The sequence below is a fragment of the Scyliorhinus canicula genome, chromosome 17 (assembly GCF_902713615.1).
Source record: "Scyliorhinus canicula chromosome 17, sScyCan1.1, whole genome shotgun sequence".
Lineage (NCBI taxonomy): Eukaryota > Metazoa > Chordata > Chondrichthyes > Carcharhiniformes > Scyliorhinidae > Scyliorhinus > Scyliorhinus canicula.
Window position 1 is genome coordinate 42,325,302 of NC_052162.1, and position 23,421 is coordinate 42,348,722.

General features: G+C 45.0%; 1 protein-coding gene across 2 annotated transcripts in view; it reads right to left on the minus strand.

The window, feature by feature from the left end:
- arhgap20b (Rho GTPase activating protein 20b) overlaps positions 1-23,421 on the minus strand; it is a 135,020-nt gene that overhangs the window by 79,193 nt on the left and 32,406 nt on the right. For both annotated transcript variants that reach the window (XM_038775918.1, XM_038775919.1), the window contains exon 2: positions 3,773-3,858. In XM_038775918.1, coding sequence (XP_038631846.1) covers positions 3,773-3,858 — 86 coding nt within the window. The remainder of the gene's footprint in view (positions 1-3,772; positions 3,859-23,421) is intronic.

A 23,421-nucleotide genomic window follows, 5' to 3' on the forward strand; every position in this document is an offset into this window, starting at 1 on the left:
TTGGCAGGCAGTACCAGGGTACCAGAGGGATCAGTGCTGGGACCCCAGCTATTCACAATATATATTAATGTTTGGGATCAGGAAACAAAATGTAACATCTCAAAGTTTGCAGATGATACCAAATTAGGTGGGAGGGTGAATTATGACGAGGATGCAGGGATCCTGCAGCAAGATCTGGACAGGTTGGGCGAGTGGGCAAACCAATGGCAGATGCAATATAATTTGGATAAGTGTGAGGTTATTCATTTTGGAAGCAAAAACAGGAAGGCAGATTACTACCTGAATGGTTGTAAATTGAGAGAGGGGAGTGTGCAGCGGGGACCTGGGTGTCCTTGTGCACCATTCGCTGAAGGTAAGCATGCAGGTGCAGCAGGCGGTAAAGAAGGCTAATGGTACGTTGGCCTTCATTTCAAGAGGTTTTGAGTATAGAAGCAGGGATGTGTTGCTGCAACTGTACAGTGCCTTGGTGAGGCCACACTTGCAGTATTGTGTGCAGTTTTGGTCTCCTTCTCTGAGGAAGGGTGTTCTTGCTCTCAAGGGAGTGCAGCGAAGGTTTACCAGATGGATTCCAGGGATGGTGGGACTGTCATATGAGGAGAGATTGACTAGGTTGGGATTGTTCTCGCTGGAGTTCAGATTAATGAGGGGGGGATCTCATAGAGACTTATAAAATTCTAATAGGACTAGACAGGGTAGATGCAGGGAAGATGTTACCAATGATAGGTGTGTCCAGAACCAGGGGTCACAGTCTGAGGATTTAGGGTATATCATTTCGGACAGAGATAAGGAGACACTTCTTCACACAAAGAGTGGTGAGGCTGTAGAGTTCATTACCACAGGAAGTAGTTGATGCTAAAACTTTGAATATATTCAAGAGGCGGCTGGATATTGCACTTGGGGAGAATGGGATCAAAGGGGTGAAAGCAGGATTAGACTATTGAGTTGGATGATCAGCCATGGTCATGATGATTGGCGGAGCAGGCTCGAAGGGCCAAAAGGCCTCCCCCTGCTCCTATCTTCTATGTATCTATGTACTTACAGGTAAGCCTGATATTTGCATGCCATGTTGGCCATGCCATATTGGCACAGACATGTGGACCACACACAAACCCGCTGGCGGCTTAGAAGATTGGACAGAGAGGAATGGTTGGGGTCAGGACTTCATCCCATTAATGGTATGCAAAACAGTTCCACGGCCCCCTCTGATGGGTATGGAGATCCACCATGATGGGTCACTTTTGAGAAACCAACTTTCCAAGTTTCTGGCACCTGCCACATTGTTCCGTCTGGAAAATTCCATCCGCCATTTGTGACCAAATACATAGCACATTTTAAGGGAGTTTTGATGGTGGAAATAGAAGTGGGAATATAAAAACAATGATGACTCTTTCGTGGTTGGTTGGGTCTTTCCTGATTGAAAAGGCTCAAAACCTGCTGCAACATCTATAAACTCAGCCAGCGCTTTGGTATATTACAATCCAGTCATAAAGCAGTGTCTCTGGGAGGGGAGACTGAGGCTCGGACTTTCACTCATGAGGTGGGAAGCCCGACTCGTAAAATTTCCCAGCTTGCCAATCTACCCTGGGGTGAAACTCCCCCAAATTACACAATCTGGGGCAGGGTGGGAGGCTGCTTAAAAGGGCCACCTCCAATCTCTGGGACTTTTTCCCAGTTGTTTTGTTAAATTTAGGCCCTCCATGCCTCACCCCTCAAACCCCAATACTTCCCCCCCCCCCCAACCCCTTATGCACCTCTGTGCACCTATGCCAACTTGGTGTCAATACATGCCCCCACCCACCCCTATAGCCCCTTATAGATTCCATGTCAATTTAATGTTAACTCATGCCAACCCACCAACCACACTTTCCTTTACACCCTCCATGCAACCCACCCAATATCACTTACCCTAACCATGGGTAGTCCGCAAGAGCCGCATTGAGATGAAATAAAGGTCTGTATCTATTCATACAACCTCTGGGCTCAATATTCAGTTCAACAACTTCAGACCATGAACTCAGTCCTCTGTTTTGAATTTTATCCTCCCCAAGTGCCAACCTGTATTTTGTCCTCTTGTTTTTTGCTTTCAGACATTGCTGAATTTCATTTTGTTATTAACACATACTTTGGAGCAAAGTTTTTGATTCTAATCGCATTGTTACTGTTACCATTGTCTTGTGTACCACAACATCTTTGTAATTTAATCTCCCCACACTCTAACCCATCCCTGACATTTTATTTTGCTCCAACTGCACCTCACCCTTTTCAACGGCATAAAATCCATCACATTTCTACCTCTCTTCAGTACAGAAGAGTTATAATGGACTTGAAATATTAACCCTGCTTCTCTCTCCACAGATGCTACAAGACCTGCTGAGTTTTCCCAACATTTTCTATTTTCATTTCGGATTTCTAACATCCCCAATATTTTGTTATCTAAATATCCTTTACAGCCTTCACTATATTAAACAATCTCCCATTAACAAAAGCCCATTCAAAATATCTAATTATATTCAATTACATAATTCCTGTTAGAAATAAACAAACTTCTATTAATAAGTCCACAGCAGAGACAAATAACCTATTTGTAACATCTTTGAGCTGTCAATAAAACTATGAATATAAACCCTCTCTCCCCCCCCCCCCCCCCATAGAATTATATGTGGAAAGCAGCCAAGCATTCATAATAATATTATAGCCCTTGGGGAAATGTCAACAAATAGCAATTAAAACTGCTAGAACAGCATTTGTTTCAATCAGAATGCATCGCTTAAAGGGGAGGCAGTAGCATCACACCTAAGGGATCTGCTATCCAGGAAAAATATTAAATTATTTGGCCAGAGCTGCTACGGTGAGACTCACTCCATTATCTCTGTTCAGCCCAGTGCCAACTGTTGCCCCAACATTCATAAGCCTTCCTCTACCCACTTTCCATCATTCTGCTTCGATCACTGGAGCATACCACGTAACCTCCTTCTGCTATTACTGGCACACACTACTATTGGCATCACAATTACTTTCCTGACTTCCCATACCCAGTTCAACTCTCACATACCAACAAAGCTATTCTATGCTGACGCTGATTTTATTCTTCTCTAATGGCAGTATTATACTAATTTAGAAATACATTTATCTGGTAATACATGACCATGAGGTTATTAATGTTAAACGATAAAGAACCCATGATTAATTTAAACTCTTGAAAAGGGTTTAGATAACTTATTTTAAGTCACTAAGCTCTTCTGGCATCTGTATAATCAGCGTCCAGCATGACTAAATGCCATCAGCAAAGAAGGGGGGAAAATTGGAAGCAAAATAGAACCCATTTTTGCAGTTTTCAAAATATTTTGTAGCCATCTGTGTAAATGTAGAATCATCTGCTACCGTTGCTGATGGGATTCCGCTTAATGAGTCAGCAGAATTGGAGAAAGTAATTATAATACGTAGCTCTCACAGAATTGTTGCAGTGCACAGTTACAATCTGCGAACGTTCAAACCACGTTCGAATCAGCACTTTGTTTGAATCAAAAAGTTGAAAACCTTCAAAGGCCAGTTAACTTGTGAAAGAGAAAACTTGGTAAATGTTTCAGGGTCAGATGTAGCATGACTGCTTTAACTTGCAACTTTATTGATTTCACACTCACCGTATTCAGGACTTTTATGTGAAGTTTGCTGTTTATTTTTTTCTGGTATTCGGGACTATTGACTCAATCACATCAGTAAAATCACTCAAATATTTTCCACAGTTTAGTTATTGAGAAAATCAAGCCCTCACCTGGAATGTGTTCTTGATTTGCTGAGTGCTTTGTTAATGGCCATAGTGGGTGCTGAACGTCTCCTCTCCACTGCAGGTTTCATCCTCTGTGTGAGAAAAGGATAGCAACCATTACATTTCCTTGGCTTTTTAAGATTAAATCTGTAGTCCACAGTATAAAATCCCTGCAGCAAACACCTTCTCCTTATTATATCAATCTTACCCTAAATCCAGAAATTTCTACGAAATTGAAAATGCTGCAATATATAAATGGAAGCAGAAAAAGATAGAATCATTCTACGAAATATGAGATACAGTACATTTTCATTAAGAATACAACTAATGTAGTGACTATCTGATGAATGATTATCAGCCTGAAGTGTTAACTCTATTTCTCTCTCCAGACATGCTGCCTGACCCAACATTTGTTTTTTTTTGTTTCTCCATGGGATATGGGCATCGTTGGAAAGGCCAGCATTTATAGCCAGACTTAATTGCTCTTCAGAAGTTTGTGGCGAGCCACTTTCTTGAACCACTACAGTCCATGTGGTATAGGTCGTGCTGTTAGGGAAGGAATTCCTGGATTCTGGCCAGTGACAGTAATACACTGACTATATTCCCAAATCAGATGGGTGTGCAATTTGGATGGAAACTTGCAGGTGGTAGTGTTCCCATGCGCAAGCGGTCCTTGATCGTCTAGGTGGTAGACATTGTGGGTGTGGAAGGTGCTGGCAAAGGAGTTCTAGATGCAGTATGATGCGTATAATTGTGAAGTTATCAATTTCGGTCGGAAAAATGGAATGGCAGAGGATTGTTTAAATGTTGATAGATTGGGAAATGTTGATGTATAGACAGAGCTGGGTATCCTTGTACGCCAATCACTGAAAGCAAAAATGCAGGTACACCAAGCAGTTAAGAAGGCAAATGGCATGTTGGTATCTATTGCAGAAAGACTTAAGTACAGGAGTAAGGATAACTTGCTGTAGCTGTACAGGGTTTTGGTGAGATCACACCTGGAGTATCGTGGCCGTTTTGATCTCCTTGCCACAGAGGGAGTGCAGTGAAGGATTACCAGACTGATTCCTGGGATGGCAGGATTGTCGTATGAGGAGAGATTGAGTTGACTGGGGTGTATTCCCTGGAGTTTAGAAGAATGAGAGAGGCTCTCATTGCATCACATAAAATTCTGGCAGGGCTCGACAGACTGGAGGCAGGATTCTTGTTTCCTTTGGCTGAGCCACGGGGGGTCTAGAATAGGGGTCATATTCTCAGGATACGGGGTCAGCCATTTAAGACAGAGATGAGGGTAAACTTCACTCAGAGGATAGTGAACCTGTGGAATTCTCGACCACAGAAGGCTGAATATATTTAAGAAGGAAATAGATGGCTTTCTATACGCTAAAGGCGTCAAGGGGTAGAGATCGAGGATCAGCCATGATCATATTGAATGATGGAGCAGGAATGAAGGGCTGAATTCATACATCTGCTCCTATTTCCTATATGTTTCTATTGGTGATTCACTGCAGTGATGGTAGATGGCAACAATTATGGTAACCAATGGTAACCATGCGTCAATGGTGGAAGGAGTGAATATTTAAAGTGGTGAATGCTAACCAAACAGGCTACTTCCTTCTGGATAGTGTTGAGCTTCTTGAGTGCTGTTGGAGTTGCGCTCACTCAGGAAATTTTACATTCCAGAAATGTAGTACCTGTAGTAATTTGCTTTTGATTGAGTAACAGATGCTTACTTTTTTATTCACTTAAAATTAACTGATTTAAATGTTCTATGTCCTGAGATTGTAAAAGTGACTGTACAAATGCAAGTTCTTTCTTTCTTATTTGCTTTTGCAATGCATCTTTTTTGTCTATATCTTTTGTATAAACAGAATACGAGTGGGGACTCAATACATACAATATTTATCTAATGAGCCGCTGGTATCTATCCTTCAGTACACTCTGGTTAAGTGATATGGACTTAACTGTAAATCATCTGTCTCACTCTACTTCAATCTACAAACATCAAACTCTACTATATGATATACAATGTCTGAATGGTACCCATTAACCTAGAGACACTGAAGCTTTGAATCTCAATTGACTCTCCTGCATCTAGCAAGAGTTCCAAACAGGAAGTCATAATTTCCCAACTGAGGATGGTGACCTCCCTCAAGCCTGGACAAAATTAAATTGTTTCCCTTGGTGAAGATTTCTAGAACTGGGGAACACAGATTCAAGGTAAGTGGCAGAAGGTGTAGAGGGGACATCAGGAAGAACATTTTTATACAGAGGGTGGTGGGAGTCTGGAATTCACTGCCCAGGTTGGTGGTGGAGGCAGGGACCCTAAACTCTAAGCTACAGGGTTGTGGACTAGGTGCAGGAAGGTGGGATTATAAGAGGCTCCTGGGTGTCCTTGGGCTGACATGGACAAGATGGACCAAAAGGCCTCCTTCTGTGCTGTAACTTTTCTATGATTCTAAGAATGCTGACTGCTGTGACACTTCCCCTGTGTGTTCTCAGTGAGAAAACAAGAGACAACTATGGAGATAGGACTATCTGTGCAATCCTTTATTAGAAGTGCAAGTCCTCTTGCTTTAATAGAGAGTTTTCATTTTTGGGATAAATATGGGCCTGCTGCCATATATAGCAGTCTCTTACATGCTGTTTGCTCTCTAGTAAGATCAAGGATAAAAATACTTGGAAAACCTCATAGCCAGGAGGCTATGAAAAGAGAGAAATGTAGAAAAATTGGAGGAAAATACATTAATACCATTTGACTATCTCCTGTCATCCCTGAAACAGACACAGCATGTTGCTTTTAGAAATTGATATAAGTGAATGTTGCACATGAGACATATATATATATCTTTGCGAGGGCACTGAGATTGTCAAATGTTTGCTTGTTCCTATGAAAATTTTGCTACTCATAATTTCAGATGGAGTATTGCAAAGTCTACATTAATGGGCTGTCAGTCTTCGTATCTTCCTGTCTTCCAGTTATAATGATAACTTTTTTATGTTCAATTTTCTTACCCCCTCAGCATGTTTAGTTACTGACTGTTCTTTGCAAAGTTGTCAGAACATTTGCTACTCATAGCTGATAATTTTGTTCTGGCAAATAAAATTGGACTTTCGGAGAGTTTCCATGACACTGCACAAGTTGATTAATTACAAATGTATTGCAACTGCAATTCTAGTCAGTGAAAATCCCTCCACCAGTTACGAAACTAACAGCTTACTTTTGTTCTTATGATAGCAAGAGGAATAACATTGTACTCTCCCCATGTCAATGCTCACAGACTATTCAACTACACTGTGTATCGCATCCGGGCTTAACTGTATTGTCTTTTTTTAAAAATAAATTTAGAGTACACAATTAATTTTTTTCCAATTAAGGGGCAATTTAGCATGTCCAATCCACCTAGCCTGCACATCTTTGGGTTGTGGGGGCAAGCCCACGCAAACATGGGGAGAATGTGCAAATTCCACATGGGCAGTGACCCGGGGCCAGGATCGAACCTGGGACCTCTGCGGGTGAGGCAGCAGTGCTAACCACTACGACACAGTGCTGCCCAGGGCTTGACTGTATTGTCACTCAATGTTCACACAGCTGCAGCTGCATCTTACAGCAGAGTTACCTGGATAACATTCAAGATGTAGAAACCGGCTTGATTTTATCTTTCAACATGCCGCCAATCACATTGCTCCAACTGCTGTCTCTCGTGCAATCCACAAACTCAGAAGGCAGAATACCGAATATGGGACATTCCGAATTGCATTCCTTTGTGTATTAATGACAAAGTCAAAAGGGGGACCCACCCTGCGCTCACCCCTGCCCCACCCTTCCTGCCCCCCTCCTCCCCCCACACACACACACGAGATGTGGTCAGCTTCCGATAGCATCATTCCATATAGCTGAGAGACTGACAAGGCTCTGGAAGCAATAAGAAAGAAGCTTAATAGTTGTACTGTCTGATCATGTTGGCAAAATATTTCAAAGTGTTTTGCGAATGATTCTCTTCTGGTGCAGGCAGCATTTCAGTGTTGTTACAAGCAGGTGAGAAGGAATGAACTGGCTCCCATCCTATTATATCCCTTGGTTGGTTGCAACAAAGTTTTTAACATTTATTTTCAATGTAAATGCCTTTCTCAAATGTATTTCATTTTTAATAAGGAGCCAATCAAATCAGGTCAAAGTCAAAGAAGAGTTTGCTTATTCGTCACTGAACTCGTGAAAAACTTTAAAAAGGGATGACGGCGCACACATACACAGATCTCAAGTTAGAAAGTTGGAGTTTGATGCAAGTTTAAAAGAATATATGATTAATCTTGTCACTGAGGTGCAGATTGTTGAATGTTGCAACCATTTGAAGTTAATTGGTTTCCTGCAGAGTTCTGGAGTTGACTTAGTTCAAGTCTGTACTTTGTTGAAGATACTCTTTTAGCTTCAGAGAGAGAGAGAGAGAGAGAGAGAAATTTCTCTTCCAGCAGTGTTTTTAAATGACTGACATGTTTCTTCCTCCTCCTTCTGATTGTCAGAACCAGCTTTTAAACCTCCTGTTAATATATTCACAAAAAGGAATTTGATTAGCATGTCTTGCAGTCATGGTTGCAGACCAAGTCATCCCATTTCTTCATCTCCAAAACCCTTGGCACATTTTAAGATAGAATGGACAGGAGATGGAGGCTATTTTGTCCTTAATATGGTGTTTTAAATATCTGTTGAGTATCTGGCTGGTTAGCAGTTCCCTTTGTCTTGAGAGAACTGCAGCTGATCGCAGTTGAGCGCATTGTATTTAAATGTTTCCCTTTGAAGATAATCGCTGTTTTGAAGTGTACTTTAACACCCCCAGGTATAAAATTCCATGCTACTAGTCTGCAGTGCAATTCATAGAATCATAGAATTTACAGTGCAGAAGGAGGCCATTTGGCCCATCGGGTCTGCATTGGCCCTTGGAAAGAGATCCCACTTAAGCCCACATCTCCACCCTATCTTCATAACCCAGTAACCCCACCTAACTTTTTTGGGACACTAAGGGCAATTTAACATGGTCAATCCAACTAACCTGCACATCTTTGGACTGTGGGAAGAAACCGGAGCACCTGGAGGAAACCCACGCAAACATGGGGAGAAGGTGCAGGCTCCTCACAGTGTCCCAAGCCGTGAATCGAACCTGGGACCCTGGAACTGTGAACCAAAATGCTAACCACTGTGCTACCGTGCTACCCCCAATTCATATAGAAATTTTCCAGAAAGGTGAAGAACTTGCAATATCAGACTTCTTGTTCTTCTTTTTAAACAAAAAACAGGCCTTCCTTAAACAATTCAATGGCCATGATTTAGCGGCCATGGAACAAATCCTGTATTGGTCTACGGCGTCCTTTCTCATGCCAAATATAACAGGATGAAACAATTCACTCAGGGCGTGACTTAATGCAAAAGTTTCTGATAGAGCAATTGAACAGAAGACTGCGCCCAAAAAGCAACTCACCACGGTGCAGCTTGGACGATAGAAGCCGGGAGACCACGCTCCTGGGATCTACCCAGCTCGCAACACCTCGCGAGATCTAGTCTCACTTTAATGTGCCGTTTCCTGAGGTACCCGAGGCATGAGATTTATCCCCTTCGCCTCAGAGACCTACGACGAGAGCTGTTCAGCACTGGTCTCCACAAACAGGAACTAGAAGGAACGGTACTTGTGAAGGTATCCCAGGGGATTGGAGGCCCCCAGGTGCATGTCCTTTGGGCAGGGTGATACCCTGGTACTGCTGGTGCCACCTGGGCACACTGGCACTGCCAACCTGGCATCTTGGCACTGCCACCTGGGTGCCAGCCATGCACTGACAAGATGCCTAGGCAGCACTGCCAGCTGGCAGAGGCACTACCAGAGTGCCAAGTTGCCACCGCTATTGTGTCCCTGGGGCTCCCCCACATCCCCTTGCAGACCCCCTCCTTACACGATCCCCTCCTTACAGGACCTCCCACCAGTCACCCCTGCCCCAACCTTCCAGAGGCCCCTTCTTAGCTGCATTGCACACCCCCACCCTTCATACCCCACTCCACCCTCCTTTCAAGAGCATGACCCCTATCGTGCCCTGACTCTTGGCAGTGCAACCCTGGCACCTGGGCACCCTGGCACTGCCACCATGGCACCCTGACAGTGCTCCTGCTGGCTTAGCAGTACCACCCTGGTGCCAGCCTGGCAGTGCTAAGGTGCCCATGTTCCCGCTGGGTGGGCCAAGGGTCCGCCTGGTTCATGTTTGTGTGGACAAGTACTAAATAGCGCTCGGCTGCAGCCTTATGCGAGTGCGGTGTGGTCCTGACCATTGTGGGTGGGTTACTGATCTTGACACCTCGCGGGACTTGGGTAGATCCTGCGAGGTATCCTGACTGTCAGAAAGCCCCCAGTGGGGCTTTACCCGGAATCTACCAGCCAAGTTGCTCTCCCATTGGGGTACAACGTGGCCGGTAGGTCGTGCCCCCATTTTGGACTTCTCCAGATTATAAGTGACATGCAATAATTTAAATAGACATATAAAATAGGAACAGGATAAAGCCATTTAACCCCTTGAGCCTGTCTACCATCCAATGAGATCATAACTGATCGATGACTTAACACCATATATGTGCCCTCCCCCATATCGCTATTACCTTTTAAAATAAATTCTTTCAAGAATGTGGATATTGCTGACTTGGCCCGCATTTATTGCTCATCCTTAAATGCCCTTGAGAAGTTGATGTAAGCTGCCTATTTGAACCACTGCAGTCAAGTACACGCATTGTGCTGTTAGGGAGTGCGTTCCACGATGGGATGCCAATCAAGCAAATAGTTTTGTCCTGAATGGTGTCAAGTATCTTGAGTGGCATTGGAGCTGCACTCAAGTGAACTCCTGACTCGCATCTTGTAGATGGTGAACAGTCTTTGGTGAGTCAAGGGATGTCACTTGGCACAAAATACCCTGTTTTTGACCTGTTCTTGTAATAACAGTATTTATATGGCTAATTTTTAAAAAATTCTTCATGGGACATATGTGTCGCAGATTGTGCCAGCGTTTATTGCCCATCCCTAATTGCCCTTGAGGGGCAGTTAAAAGTCAACCACATTCCAGTTCCTCCTGTTACTCCGCTTCGGTTTCTGCTCAATGGTAAACCATAGGCAGCACGGTAGCATACTGGTTAGCACAATTGCTTCACAGCTCCAAGGTCCCAGGTTCGATTCCTGGCTTGGGTCACTGTCTGTGTGGAGTCTGCACGTTCTCCCCGTGTGTGCGCGGGTTTCCTCCGGGTGCTCCGGTTTCCTCCCACAGTCCAAAGATGTGCAGGTTAGGTTGATTGGCCATGCTAAATTGCCCTTAGTGTCCAAATTGCCCTTAATGTTGGGTGGAGTTACTGGGTTATGGGGATAGGGTGGAGGTGTGGGCTTGGGTAGTGTGCTCTTTCCAAGAGCCGGTGCAGACTCGATGGGCCAAATGGCCTCCTTCTGCACTGTAACTTCTATGATTCTATAGGATATTGATAGTTACCATTGACCAGAAGAAACTGAACTGGACCAGCCATATAAATACTATAACTATTTGGTACAATTACTTCTGGTTAAGAAAATACAGCAATCTCAGATTTAATATTAATAATTTGACAAGCATCAATTGCAATTTTCACAAGAGAGTCCCAACCTCTGCCCCTTTGCATGTAGAAAAGTTTCTTTAATATCATTTCTGAAAGGTCTGGCTCTGATTCTCTCCAACCAGTGGATAGATTCCAGCTATCTATCCTATCAGTTCCCCTGAATATCTTTAAAACCTTGATCAATTACCACTTGGTGTCCAGAAAATACAGTCCAGTGCAATCACGTCTCATAATTTAACTCATGGAGTCCAGGTATGATTCTGGCAAATCTACACCGCACTCTGCAAGGCAAATATATCCTTCTTAAGATGTGGTACCTAGAACTGCTCACAGCAGACTCCAGGTGCAGTCTAACCATGGCTTTTTATAATTGTAGCATAACATCCACTGCCACCACACCACCCAATCCGCTCGCCCCCCCAAACCTCTTGTGTTAAAATCCTCTATATGTAGAGATCAACTTTCCATCCATTATCCTTTTTGATTAAGTTCTGTATCTGTTCATGACATTTTACTGATCTCTTTACCTAGACCCCCAAATATTTTGGACCTCCCCCATTTCTAGCCTTTCACCATTTAGTATATATTGTGTTCCATCATTTTTAGATCCATAGTGAATGTCTGCAATTTTGATATATTGAAACGTGTATAAACCAAGCTAAGGCGGTTTTCCCAACTAATGCAAGAGAATCTGTGTCAGCCTTATGAGCACTGAACCTTCTCTGTGTTTTCTAGCACAAACCTAATGGGCACAATGCAGTGGACTCAAGTTAAAGTCCGGTGAACGGGGCATTTAGGAGGATGTTTCTCAGTGGCCACAGCGCCAAGAAACACCCCGCGCTCCACCGGTACTGTGTTGGTTTTTAGCCTTGGGACGTTTCCCCTTGCCAAGTGAGCTTAAGGTCGCCAGCAGGAAAGGCGCCTTGCAGATTGACCCGCTGTTTTCTCCGACAGCCCCGTTCTTTCTCCCCATTTCAAGCCCCCTCCACTCTTTTGATCCCCCCCCCATATTGTGGATGTCCCTGAGAACCATCTTTCCTCCCCCGCTCCCCACCTGGCAAGGATCCTCGGGCCCGCCTCCTGGCACTGCCAGCCTGGCACCATGCCAGTGGCCCAGCACCCTGGAAGTGCTACCCTGACACCCTGGCAGTGCCACCAGGTACTGCCAGGGTGTCAGGCTGGCAGTGGCAAAGTGCCCAGGTGCCAGGGAGAGTTCCAGGGTGCCATCCTGCACTGTCCCCAAACACCCGGGTGTCTAATGGCCTGGGAACGCCCCCTCGCCCAGATGCCATTACGACTGATCCACGATTGTGCACCCCAGTGAGGTCTCCCTGGCACGGCATCCGGGTATTTAAATGAGCCGCAATTGGAATCTCGCCGAGTGAGGACGAGATCCAGATTGGAGATTGGCCCGGCGCAGAGTCCAATTTGAGGGCCACACGCAATTCACCCGTTGTGTCCAGACCCACACCGAATGTCGCTGAATCGCACCCAATAACTGTTATTAGCGAAGTGAATTTCAATGCTATGTAATTAAACTAAGGAAACAGGCATTATGTAATACAAAATCAATTTCTATAATATGTTTGGGTGCAGAAATGATAAAGAACCTTCTCTGCAATTAAGAAACATTATGGCCTAGAAAGTATGTAGTGGCGGGTGATTGGACCATGGAAGGCCCATGCTGTTATCACCTGATCCTATTTTCATTCTGCATCAATACACACAAAAATTCCAGGAGGGATTAGTTGATATCAGTGAGGAACATGAATACTGACCAATTTTATTCTCTCCTAACCCAGGCAAAATATAAACTGTCCTGAATGAGATCAGTTCATTTAGCAGACCAAAAATCCAACAGAAGGTTGACTGTTTTTTGTGACTCAGTTCAACACTGGTGCAATATTCCGCTGCAACACCCACAGAGTTGGGATCAGGTGGTCATCGGAATCCATCTACCAGTCACGCTACAGTCAATGGGAGGACCAATCTATTTTGAGTGCTGGGCCGTGTTCACATAGAACCAGTAGCCTTGGGTGGTCTGTAATCTGGAAGAAGATAAATCCAGAAATGATCCTCTCTCTGGGTGGATGGGAGCCCAAAGTGGAGCCTAGTGGAGGAAAGTAAGCAAATTGGTGTAGTGAAGCTTGCTGCATCTTTGCCAAGATGATTGAAGGGTTAACAAGGGATACGTAATCCCTTGCTCTTGGAAGTCGCCTACCTTGTCTCTTTCTGATATTCGTAGCTTCTGGGCTGCTGAATTCTGTTTCTGCTGACTTGGAGAAATTATGTTAGATTTAGAACTGCAGCTCCATTTTTAACTTGCTGATCCAAATTACCAATGCAATTTATATTACCGCTCATGCCAAGTGTCATGTTCATGTTCAAGGGGCTGTTTAGCACACTGGGCTAAACCGCTGGCTTTGAAAGCAGACCAAGGCAGGCCAGCAGCACGGTTCGATTCCCGTAACAGCCTCCCCGAACAGGTGCCGGAATGTGGTGACTAGGGGCTTTTCACAGTAACTTCATTGAAGCCTACTCGTGACAATAAGCGATTTTCATTTCATTTCATTTCATGTCAGTTAAGCAGGAATCTATTCTGACATGTTGAAGCTTTAATTCAGAAACTTGTCGGGTTGGCAATTCAAAGCATAATCATTTTTGATCTGAAGGCTCTCCAAATGGGCTACAGTATTAGGTTTCTGAGGGGCAGCCACATTTTGAGTCTGCAGGAGAAGCAAGTAATTTTTACACAAATTATTCAGTCAAAGGTTTACGATCAGAAAATGCCAGATTCAGAAAATGCTCTTTTAATTTTCAACACCATTTCGCCAGTCACAATGTTTGATTCCTCACTTAAAGAATCCCCACTCTTTCTACCATCATTTTGTCAGCTTCAAACTGGTTCTGTAAATCCACTGGTGTGATGGGTGGATTTCCAATGACCAGTACAGGTTGTGATTGATAACTTCTGGAATTTAGGTAATAGTTACCATATCGGATGGCTACAAATTACTTGGTACTCTGTAGGACTGGCACCATTACAAAACATTCAATAAGTATCTTTATTGCATACTGGAGCGAGAGGATTTTCTTCTAATTTACTTATGCACTTTGAGCTTTGGTATCTGTGTCTTACAACTGGAGTAAATGAGAGACATTTTACTGAGGACCAATTGTGGTTGTGAATGCCATACTGATTTGCAAGTCACCAGACAATGTTACCTGATCCATTCTGAGCTGGACCATCAGAGGAAAAAGTATTTGGGTCTCTGTTTTTCCCAAATCTAAATATCAAGCGCAAGGATTTGCAGACCATTCAAAGAAAAAACAGTAGAGCATAGGAACAGGCCCTCCAAGCCCACACCGATCGTGACGCTTGAGTAAACTAAAACCTTCTGCAGTTCCGGGGTCCATATCCCTCTATTCCTATCCTATTCATGAAAGCCTCTTAAACGTCACTATCGTACCTGCTTCCCCATCTCCCTCGGCAGCGAGTTCCAGTCGCTTACCATCCTCTGTGCAAGAGACTTCCCTCACACATTTCCTCTAAACTTTGCCCCTTGAACCTTAAACCTATGTCGCCTGGTAATTGACTTTTTCACCCTGGGAAGAAGCTTCTGACTATCCACTCTGTCCACGCCTCACATAATTTTGTAAACTTCTATCAGGTTGTCCCTCAATCTCCGCCATTCCAATGAAAATAATCCGAGTTTATCCAACCTCTCCTCATAGCTAATGATCTCCCGACCAGGCAACATCCTGTTAAACCTCTTCTATACTCTCTCTTCCATTTCTTTTTTTCAAATATTTTTATTGAAAAGTTTTCATTATGGGCAAAATAATATAAAACAGCTAATTAAGTTACAGTGCAAAAAGAACACAATAAACAATCAAGAACCCCTATTTACGTAACCCTGAGCAGTAAACTAAACCGCTTAAAAACCAACAGTGACTAACTCTTTAAAAAGGAAATGAATGGCTGCCATCTTGGGTAGAACCCTTCTACCGACCCCCTAACAGTGTACTTGACCTTCTCCAAATGTAAGAACATTAATAAGGACATTTACAGAGAATTTACAGTGCAGAAGGAGGCCATTCGGCCCATCGAGTCTGCACCGGCTCTTGGAAAGAGCACCCTACCCAAGGTTAACACCTCCCCCTATCCCCGTAACCCCACCCAACACTAAGGGCAATTTTGGACACTATGGGCAATTTATCATGGCCAATCCACCTAACCTGCACATCTTTGGACTGTGGGAGGAAACCGGAGCACCCGGAGGAAACCCATGCACACACGGGGAGGATGTGCAGACTCTGCACAGACAGTGACCCAAGCCGGAATCGAACCTGGGACCCTGGAGCTGTTAAGCGATTGTGCTATCCACTATGCTACCGTGCTGACATGGGGAGTCCACACTGCGTAACATAAGAAACAAATTTTTATTTACACAAGTCCAAAGACACAGTCCAAGGATGTGTGGGTTAGGTGGATTGGCCATGCTAGTGTCCAAGGATGTGTGGGTTAGGTGGATTGGCCATGCTAGTGTCCAAGGATGTGTGGGTTAGGTGGATTGGCCATGCTAGTGTCCAAGGATGTGTGGGTTAGGTGGATTGGCCATGCTAATGTCCAAGGATGTGTGGGTTAGGTGGATTGGCCATGCTAGTGTCCAAGGATGTGTGGGTTAGGTGGATTGGCCATGCTAGTGTCCAAGGATGTGAGGGTTAGGTGGATTGGCCATGCTAGTGTCCAAGGATGTGTGGGTTAGGTGGATTGGCCATGCTAGTGTCCAAGGATGTGTGGGTTAGGTGGATTGGCCATGCTAGTGTCCAAGGATGTGTGGGTTAGGTGGATTGGCCATGCTAGTGTCCAAGGATGTGTGGGTTAGGTGGATTGGCCATGCTAGTGTCCAAGGATGTGCAGTTTAGGTTATGGGGTTACGGGGATAGGGCAGGGTGGAGGGTGAATGGACCTAGGTGGGTGCTCGTTCAGGAGATCAATGCAGAGTCGATGGGCTGAATGGCCTCCTTCTTCACAGTAGGGATTCTATGATTTGTACACTACCCGGTAGATCCCTACCAGGCTCCTGTTCAGGTCGATGACTTGCTGGCCAAACTTCTGGGTAAATGGAGATGCCCCGCATCTAGCGATGGAGTTCAAACTCTGCAAGGAGCATGGAGAAGACAATTCCCATCCCGTAGGTTCCATGCGGGATATCACAAGGTCACCCAACGAAGCCGAGGCACTAGGCGGAGTACGAGTACGGTAAGCAGAACGTATCTCCAGGCCATTAACGAGGCAAATGTGAGGACAGCCACCTTCACCACTGTCTGCAGCACCGGCAAGTCTGATATCCGGAAAATGACCACCAACGGACATGGCTCCAAATCAACATTGAGTATCTCTGACATGGTGCTAAAGAAGGCGACCCAGAAGCTCACTAACTTGGGACAAGGCCAGGACGTATAACGTGGTTAACCAGCCCCCTAGAACACCGCTCACACCTCTCCTCCATCCCAGAGGGAAAAACACACATCCTTGCCTTTGTCAAATGAGCCCATTACACCACCTTGAATTGGACCAGACTAAGCCTAGTGCAAGAGCATGTGGAGTTGACGCTGCAAAGAGCCTCACTCCACACCACCTCATCCAGAATAAGACCCAATTCACCCTCCCATTTCACCTTTACCTCACCCAATGGAGCCGGCTCCATCGTAAATACACAAAATTCTGCCTCCACCAGACCCAGACAAAAACCTATTCAACAGGGAGGAGGATGGTGCCAAGGGGAAAGCGGGAAAAGCCTTATGCAAAAAAAAATCATGAATCTGAAAGTATCTGGACAGATTGGAAGCAGGGCGTTGACATTTTTCTGACAGTTCCTTAAAGCTGGCAAACCTTCCCTCCGCAAACAAATCCCCAAACCTCAAGGCTTTGTGAAGAATCTGCTCGTATTGCCTGTTTCTATGCCATTTTTGAAGATATTCCAGCTGTTACTCCAGCCCTAGGATCCCTTCATTGTCGAATCATCACCATCTTCCAAATTGTCCAATGACGGTGTAGTAGCTAGCCCCTTTAAGGAACATATTCTGAGGGAGGGGTCATCTGAACTGCTAATCCAATCAGGGAGTTGGGAATTTCCCTGAATGTGTTGGGGCTTGTCCCAGCATTTGGACCCTGTGGAAAGACCATTTTAAAACACTGTCAGCTTGATTATCCGCCAGCAGGATCCTCCGTTTCACTGGCAGCACACTCATACCCGCGGATCGCCCAACGGCGTGGGGGTACCCACAATGGGAAACCCCATTGGCCGGCTGCCAGGACAGAGAATTCCACTGCTGGCTAGGTGCGCCACACCAGAAAATGGGTGCAGCGGGATGGAGAATTCCACCCTCTATAAATAGATGTTTTTATTTGGAATAAAGCATTGTTCTTATAAGTTAACTGGTGAAACCAATTCTTGCAGTTAAGTTATTACATTGGCGATGAGGTAAAGGCCAACGACCCAAATTGCAAGAATTTGTGGAAAGTGTCCGATTGCAAGAGTTACAGAACAAGTCCAGACAAGTCCAGACTGCATGGAAGAGAACAGTCAAAATGCCTCTTTTCAGGTAACTAGAGCGTTTCGATCCTGCGGCAGAAGATTGGGTGCAGTATGTGGAACACTTCAAATTATTTTTCCTTCTGAATGAAATAGGGGGGAAGAGAAACAAATAGGGGAGGGGGGGGGGGAGAGAAGAGAAACAGAGAGTAATTTTGTTAACTGTGTGAGGGGCACAGCCATACAACCTGAATCAAAGCTTAACATCCCTGGATGTCCCTGATACCAAACATTCACAGAGATAGAGTTACTCAAAGGGAACTACCACTCCAAACCACCAGTAATTGTATTAGCATTGCAAGTTTAATTTGACCTGCAGAATCCATGGGAGACCATTATAATCTTTGTGGCAAGGATTGCAGGGCATTGTGATTTTGAGATTATGTTGAATGAGATGCTAAGAGATCATTTAATTTATGGCGTTAATGATGCAGCCATACAAAAGAAGCTTTTGGTAAAATCAGAAGTAGATTAAAAAAAGGTCCTGCAGATGGCTTTGGTTGCGATGAGCATGGAGAAGGGTGCCCAGGAATTACAAAGTGCTCTGAGCCATGAACTCCACCAGTTAGGTTGTAAACCGCAAACAGTAGTAGTGCCAGAAGCTAAGGTGCTGGTCTAAGCAAAGAAATGAATATGGGAACTGGAAGACATAGAAGGTATAGAAGATTAAACTCACAGCCTAGGATGGGCCCAGAGTGTTACAGATGTGGAGGAAGTCACCCCTCAGACTTATGCAGATTTAGGGAAGCGGAATGCTTCAGGTGAAGGAAAAAAGACATAAGTGTAAGTATATGCAGAGCCTGCCTAGCACTAGATTGAACCGTACAGCACCAGTATACCATATGGAAGATTGTCCTGAAGCGGAGCAGAAAGTTATGTCTGTCAATAATGTAAAAGCGGGTAAAGTGGCCCCATACACAGTGGAGTTAGTGGTTAACAGAAGGGCCCAACGAATGAAAGTTGACACGAGGGCCTCAGCCACCTTGATGCTGGAGCAGACCTACCTTCAAGAAGGGGTCCACCCCCTGAGGGTGAAGAACACTGGGACCATGCTGATTATATATTCATGGGAGACCATAAAGATAATATGTACAATGACCTCAGGGAGCTAACGACACCAATCCGCTCAGCTGCTTTTAGTCATGTTGGCTGGCCAGAGACCGAGCTTACTGGAGCGTGGCTAGCTCCAGTAGATCAAAGTAAATTGGCTAGAGATTTTTGGCATGAAAGAAGGGGGCTTTCAAAAGATCATCAGCAAGTACCAATATGTTTTCCAGGAAGAACTGTGATAAATAAAGTGAGTCAAGATGGGAATTCATGTGAACCCAGAAGCTACCCCAAGATTTTTCAGGGTTAGACCTGTGCCCTATGCGTTACTGGAGAAGGTCAAAACAGAGTTGGAAAGGCTGGAATGCCTAGGCACCATTCAAGTAGTGCAATTTGTAGAATGGCCAGTAGTGAAACCAAATTAAATCATTTGCATCTCCGGGGATTACAAGCTGATGGTGAGCCAGGTCGCGAAGCTGGACAAGTATCCCATTCCCAAAATCGAAAATCTATGTGCAAAACTGGTTGGAGGTCAAACTTTCACTAAGTTAAACATGAGTCATGCCTACCAGCAGCAGGAGCTGGATGATGTCTAGAAGGAATATGTGACCATAAGCACATATTGGTGTATTGGTTGTACCAATACACGCGCTTGCCCTTTAGGAGTTCCATCAGCATGTGCTATATTCCAAAGAACCATGGATAGTTTATTGCAAGGCTTGCCGGGTGCCATCGAGTACTTGGATGATGGATTGGCAACAGGACCGACAGAAGAACACGTGACAAATTTGGAAAAAGTATTAACGAAATTCCAGGAAGCAGGAGTGCGCCTCAAGAGAGAGAAGTGCATCTTCCAGTCTAATGAGGTGGTTTACCAGGGTTATTGGGAGGCGGTACAGGGACTGCACCCCATGGAGGACAAAGTGAAAGCAATCAAGGAAGCATCGGCCCCTAGGGATACTTCAGAACTTAAATCCTCTCTGGGGATGGTTAACCCCCAAACCTGCCAACAACGTTAGCTCCACTACATGCATTATAAAAGAAAAGCCAGAAATAGGTCTGGAAGGTGCAATTAAAAAATAGGCATTTCGGCAGGTTAAGCAGTTGTGGCAGTCATTGTATTTACTTCTGCACTTCAAGCCCACCAAGAAGATAACACTAACGTAATGAATTCCCAAATGGCGTTGGGCCAGTTTTATTTCACAGAATGGATGGTGGGTTGGAGAGACCTTTAGGATGTGCATCAAATACCCTTACAAACGCAGAGAAGAACTATTCACAAATCGAGAGAGAGGGCCCAGCTGTCACCTGTGGAATCAAAGTGTTCCACCAATATTTGTACAGGAGACATTTTACTTTAGTGACAGATCACAAGCCATTGTTGGGTTTATACAAGGAAGATAAGGGAACTCCACCAATAGCTTCGGGCCGGATACAGCATTGGGCATCATTCTTGTCGGCTTATGAGTACACTATTGAACATTGTCCAGGGACACAAGTAGCCAATGTGGATGCCCTGAGTCGTATTCTTTTGCCAGAGACGGATGCATCCTCCATACTACCAGAAGAGATAAGAATGGCTATGAATTTTCTTTGGCAGTGTCAGCTCAATAGATTAAGTACTGGACAAACAGGGACCCAGTGTTGTTGAAGGTGCAACAGATAATATTGCATGGATGGCGGAACGAGAGAGCTTCAGAGGAAATGAAGCCTTACTGGATCAGGATAGATGATCTTAGCAATGAGGATGGTAGCGTCTGTTGAGGATCGAGAGTGTCGCCCCCAGGTCAGGAAGAGAATTATTACTGGAAGAGTTGCATAATGTCCATCCGGACATGTCTAAAACCATCATCCCTCTTCCAAAAAAATTCAAGCAGCGTGCCTTAATGACTATCGTCCAGTGGCTCTGACATCCATCATCATGAAGTGCTTCGAAGGGTTAGTCATGGCACGAATCAACTCCAGCCTCCCGGATTGCCTTTATCCACTACAGTTCGCCTACCGCTGCAACAGGTGCACAGCAGATGCCATCTCCATGGCCCTGCACTCTACCCTGGAACACCTAGATAGCAAAGACACCTATGTCAGACTCCTCTTTATCGACTACAGCTCAGCCTTCAACACCATCATTCCTACAAAACTCATCTCCAAACTCCATGGCCTTGGCCTCGGCTCCTCCCTCTGCGACCGGATCCTGAACTTTCGAACCCACAGGCCACAATCAGTAAAGGGAGGCAACAACACATCCTCCACTATCATCCTCAACACCGGTGCCCCACAAAGCTGTGTCCTCAGCTACCTACTATACTCCTATGACTGTGTGGCCAAATTCCCCTACAACTCGATTTTCAAATTTGCTGATGACTGTAGTAGGTCGGATTTCAAACAATAATGAGACAGAGTACAGGAATGAGATAGAGAATCTGGTGAACTGGTAATCATCAGTTAAAGCAACAATAATCTCTCCCTCAATGTCAACAAAACAAAGGAGATTGTCATCGACTTCAGGAAGCGTAGTGGGCAACATGCCCCTGTCTACATCCATGGGAACGAAGTAGAAAGGGTCGAGAGCTTCAGGTTTTTAGGTGTACAGATCTCCAACAGCCTGGCCTGGTCCCCCCCCATGCTGACACTATAGTTAAGAAAGCCCATCAATGACTCAGAAGTCTAAGGAAATTTTGCATGTCAGCTACGATCCTCACCAACTTCTACAGATGCACCACAGAAAGCATTCTTTCTTGTTGTATCACAGCTTGGTATGGAGCCTGCTCTGCCCAAGATCACAGGAAACTACAAAAGGTCATGAATGTAGCCCAATCCATCACACAAACCAGCCTCCCATCCATTGACTCTATCTATAATTCCCGCTGCCTCAGAAAGGCAGTAAGCATAATTAAGGACCCCACACACCTTGGACATACTCTCTTCCACCTTATTCCGTCAGGGAAAAGATACCAAAGTTTGAGGTCACGTATCAACCGACTCAAGAACAGCTTCTTCCCTATTGTCATCAGACTTTTGAATGGACCTACCTCGTATTAAGTTGATCTTTTCTCTACACCTTGCTGCAACTGTAACATTATATTCTGCAGTCTCTCCTTCCTTCCCTATTGCGATGAATGGTATCAGTAGCTGCTGTGACTGTACCTTACCTTTAATACATTGGCCCTTTAAGACCGGGCTTAGAACCCTGGGGGACTCCGCCTCTGGCTCTGCCCCCAGGAAATGGTATATAAGATGAGTCTCACTCGGCAGCATGCGGTGAGCACACATCTCGGCTGCTGTTCAGTTCTCTGATGATTAAAGCCTTTGAATTCCTGAAGTCGATGACCAGCTCTTTAGTTTTGCTGGCAATGAGGGAGAGATTGTTGTCGTTACACCACTCCACTAGGTTCTCTATCTCCCTCCTGTATTCGTCGTTATTCGAGATCCGGCCCACTACGGTCGTATCGTCAGCAAACTTGTAGATGGAGTTGGAACCAAGTTTTGCCACGCAGTCGTGTGTGTACAGGGAGTAGAGTAGGGGGCTAAATACGCAGCCTTGCGGGGCACCAGTATTGAGGACTATTGTGGAGGAGGTGTTGGTGTTCATTCTTACTGACTGTGGTCTGTTGGTCAGAAAGTCAAGGATCCAGTTGCAGAGTGAAGAGCCAAGTCCTAGGTTTTGGAGCTTTGATATAAGCTTGGCTGGGATTATGGTGTTGAAGGCGGAGCTGTAGTCAATAAATAGGAGTCTGATGTAGGAGTCCTTGTTTTCGAGATGTTCTAGGGATGAGTGTAGGGTCAGGGAAATTTCGTCTGATGTGGACCGGTTGCAACGGTATGCGAATTGAAGTGGGTCAAGGCATTCCGGGAGTATGGAGGTGATGCGCTTCATGATCAGCCTCTCGAAGCACTTCATTACAACTGACGTCAGGGCCACCGGGCAGTAGTCATTGAGGCATGTTGCCTGGTTCTTCTTTGGTACCGGTATGATGGTGGTCTTCTTGAAGCAGGTGGGGACCTCGGAGTGGAGTAGGGATAGGTTAAAGATGTCTGTGAATACCTCTGCCAGCTGGTATGCACAGGCTCTGAGTGCACGACCAGGGATCCCGTCTGGGCCCATCGCCTTCCGTGGGTTCACTTTCAGGAAGGCCGATCTGACTTCGGAAACTGTGATAGTGGGTATGGGTGAATTATGGGCTGCTGGGGCACTCGACAGCGGATTGTTGGTTACCTGCTCAAACCGAGCATAGAATGCATTAAATTCATCGGGGAGGGGTGCGCTGCTGCCAGAGATACTGCTCGGCTTCGCTTTGTAGCCCGTTATGTTGTTAAGGATTACTTAGTGTTGTATTCTTTGGGGGTTGTATTTGAAGTAATGGTTGCTCAGATGTTCACTGTATGTTTTTAAAATG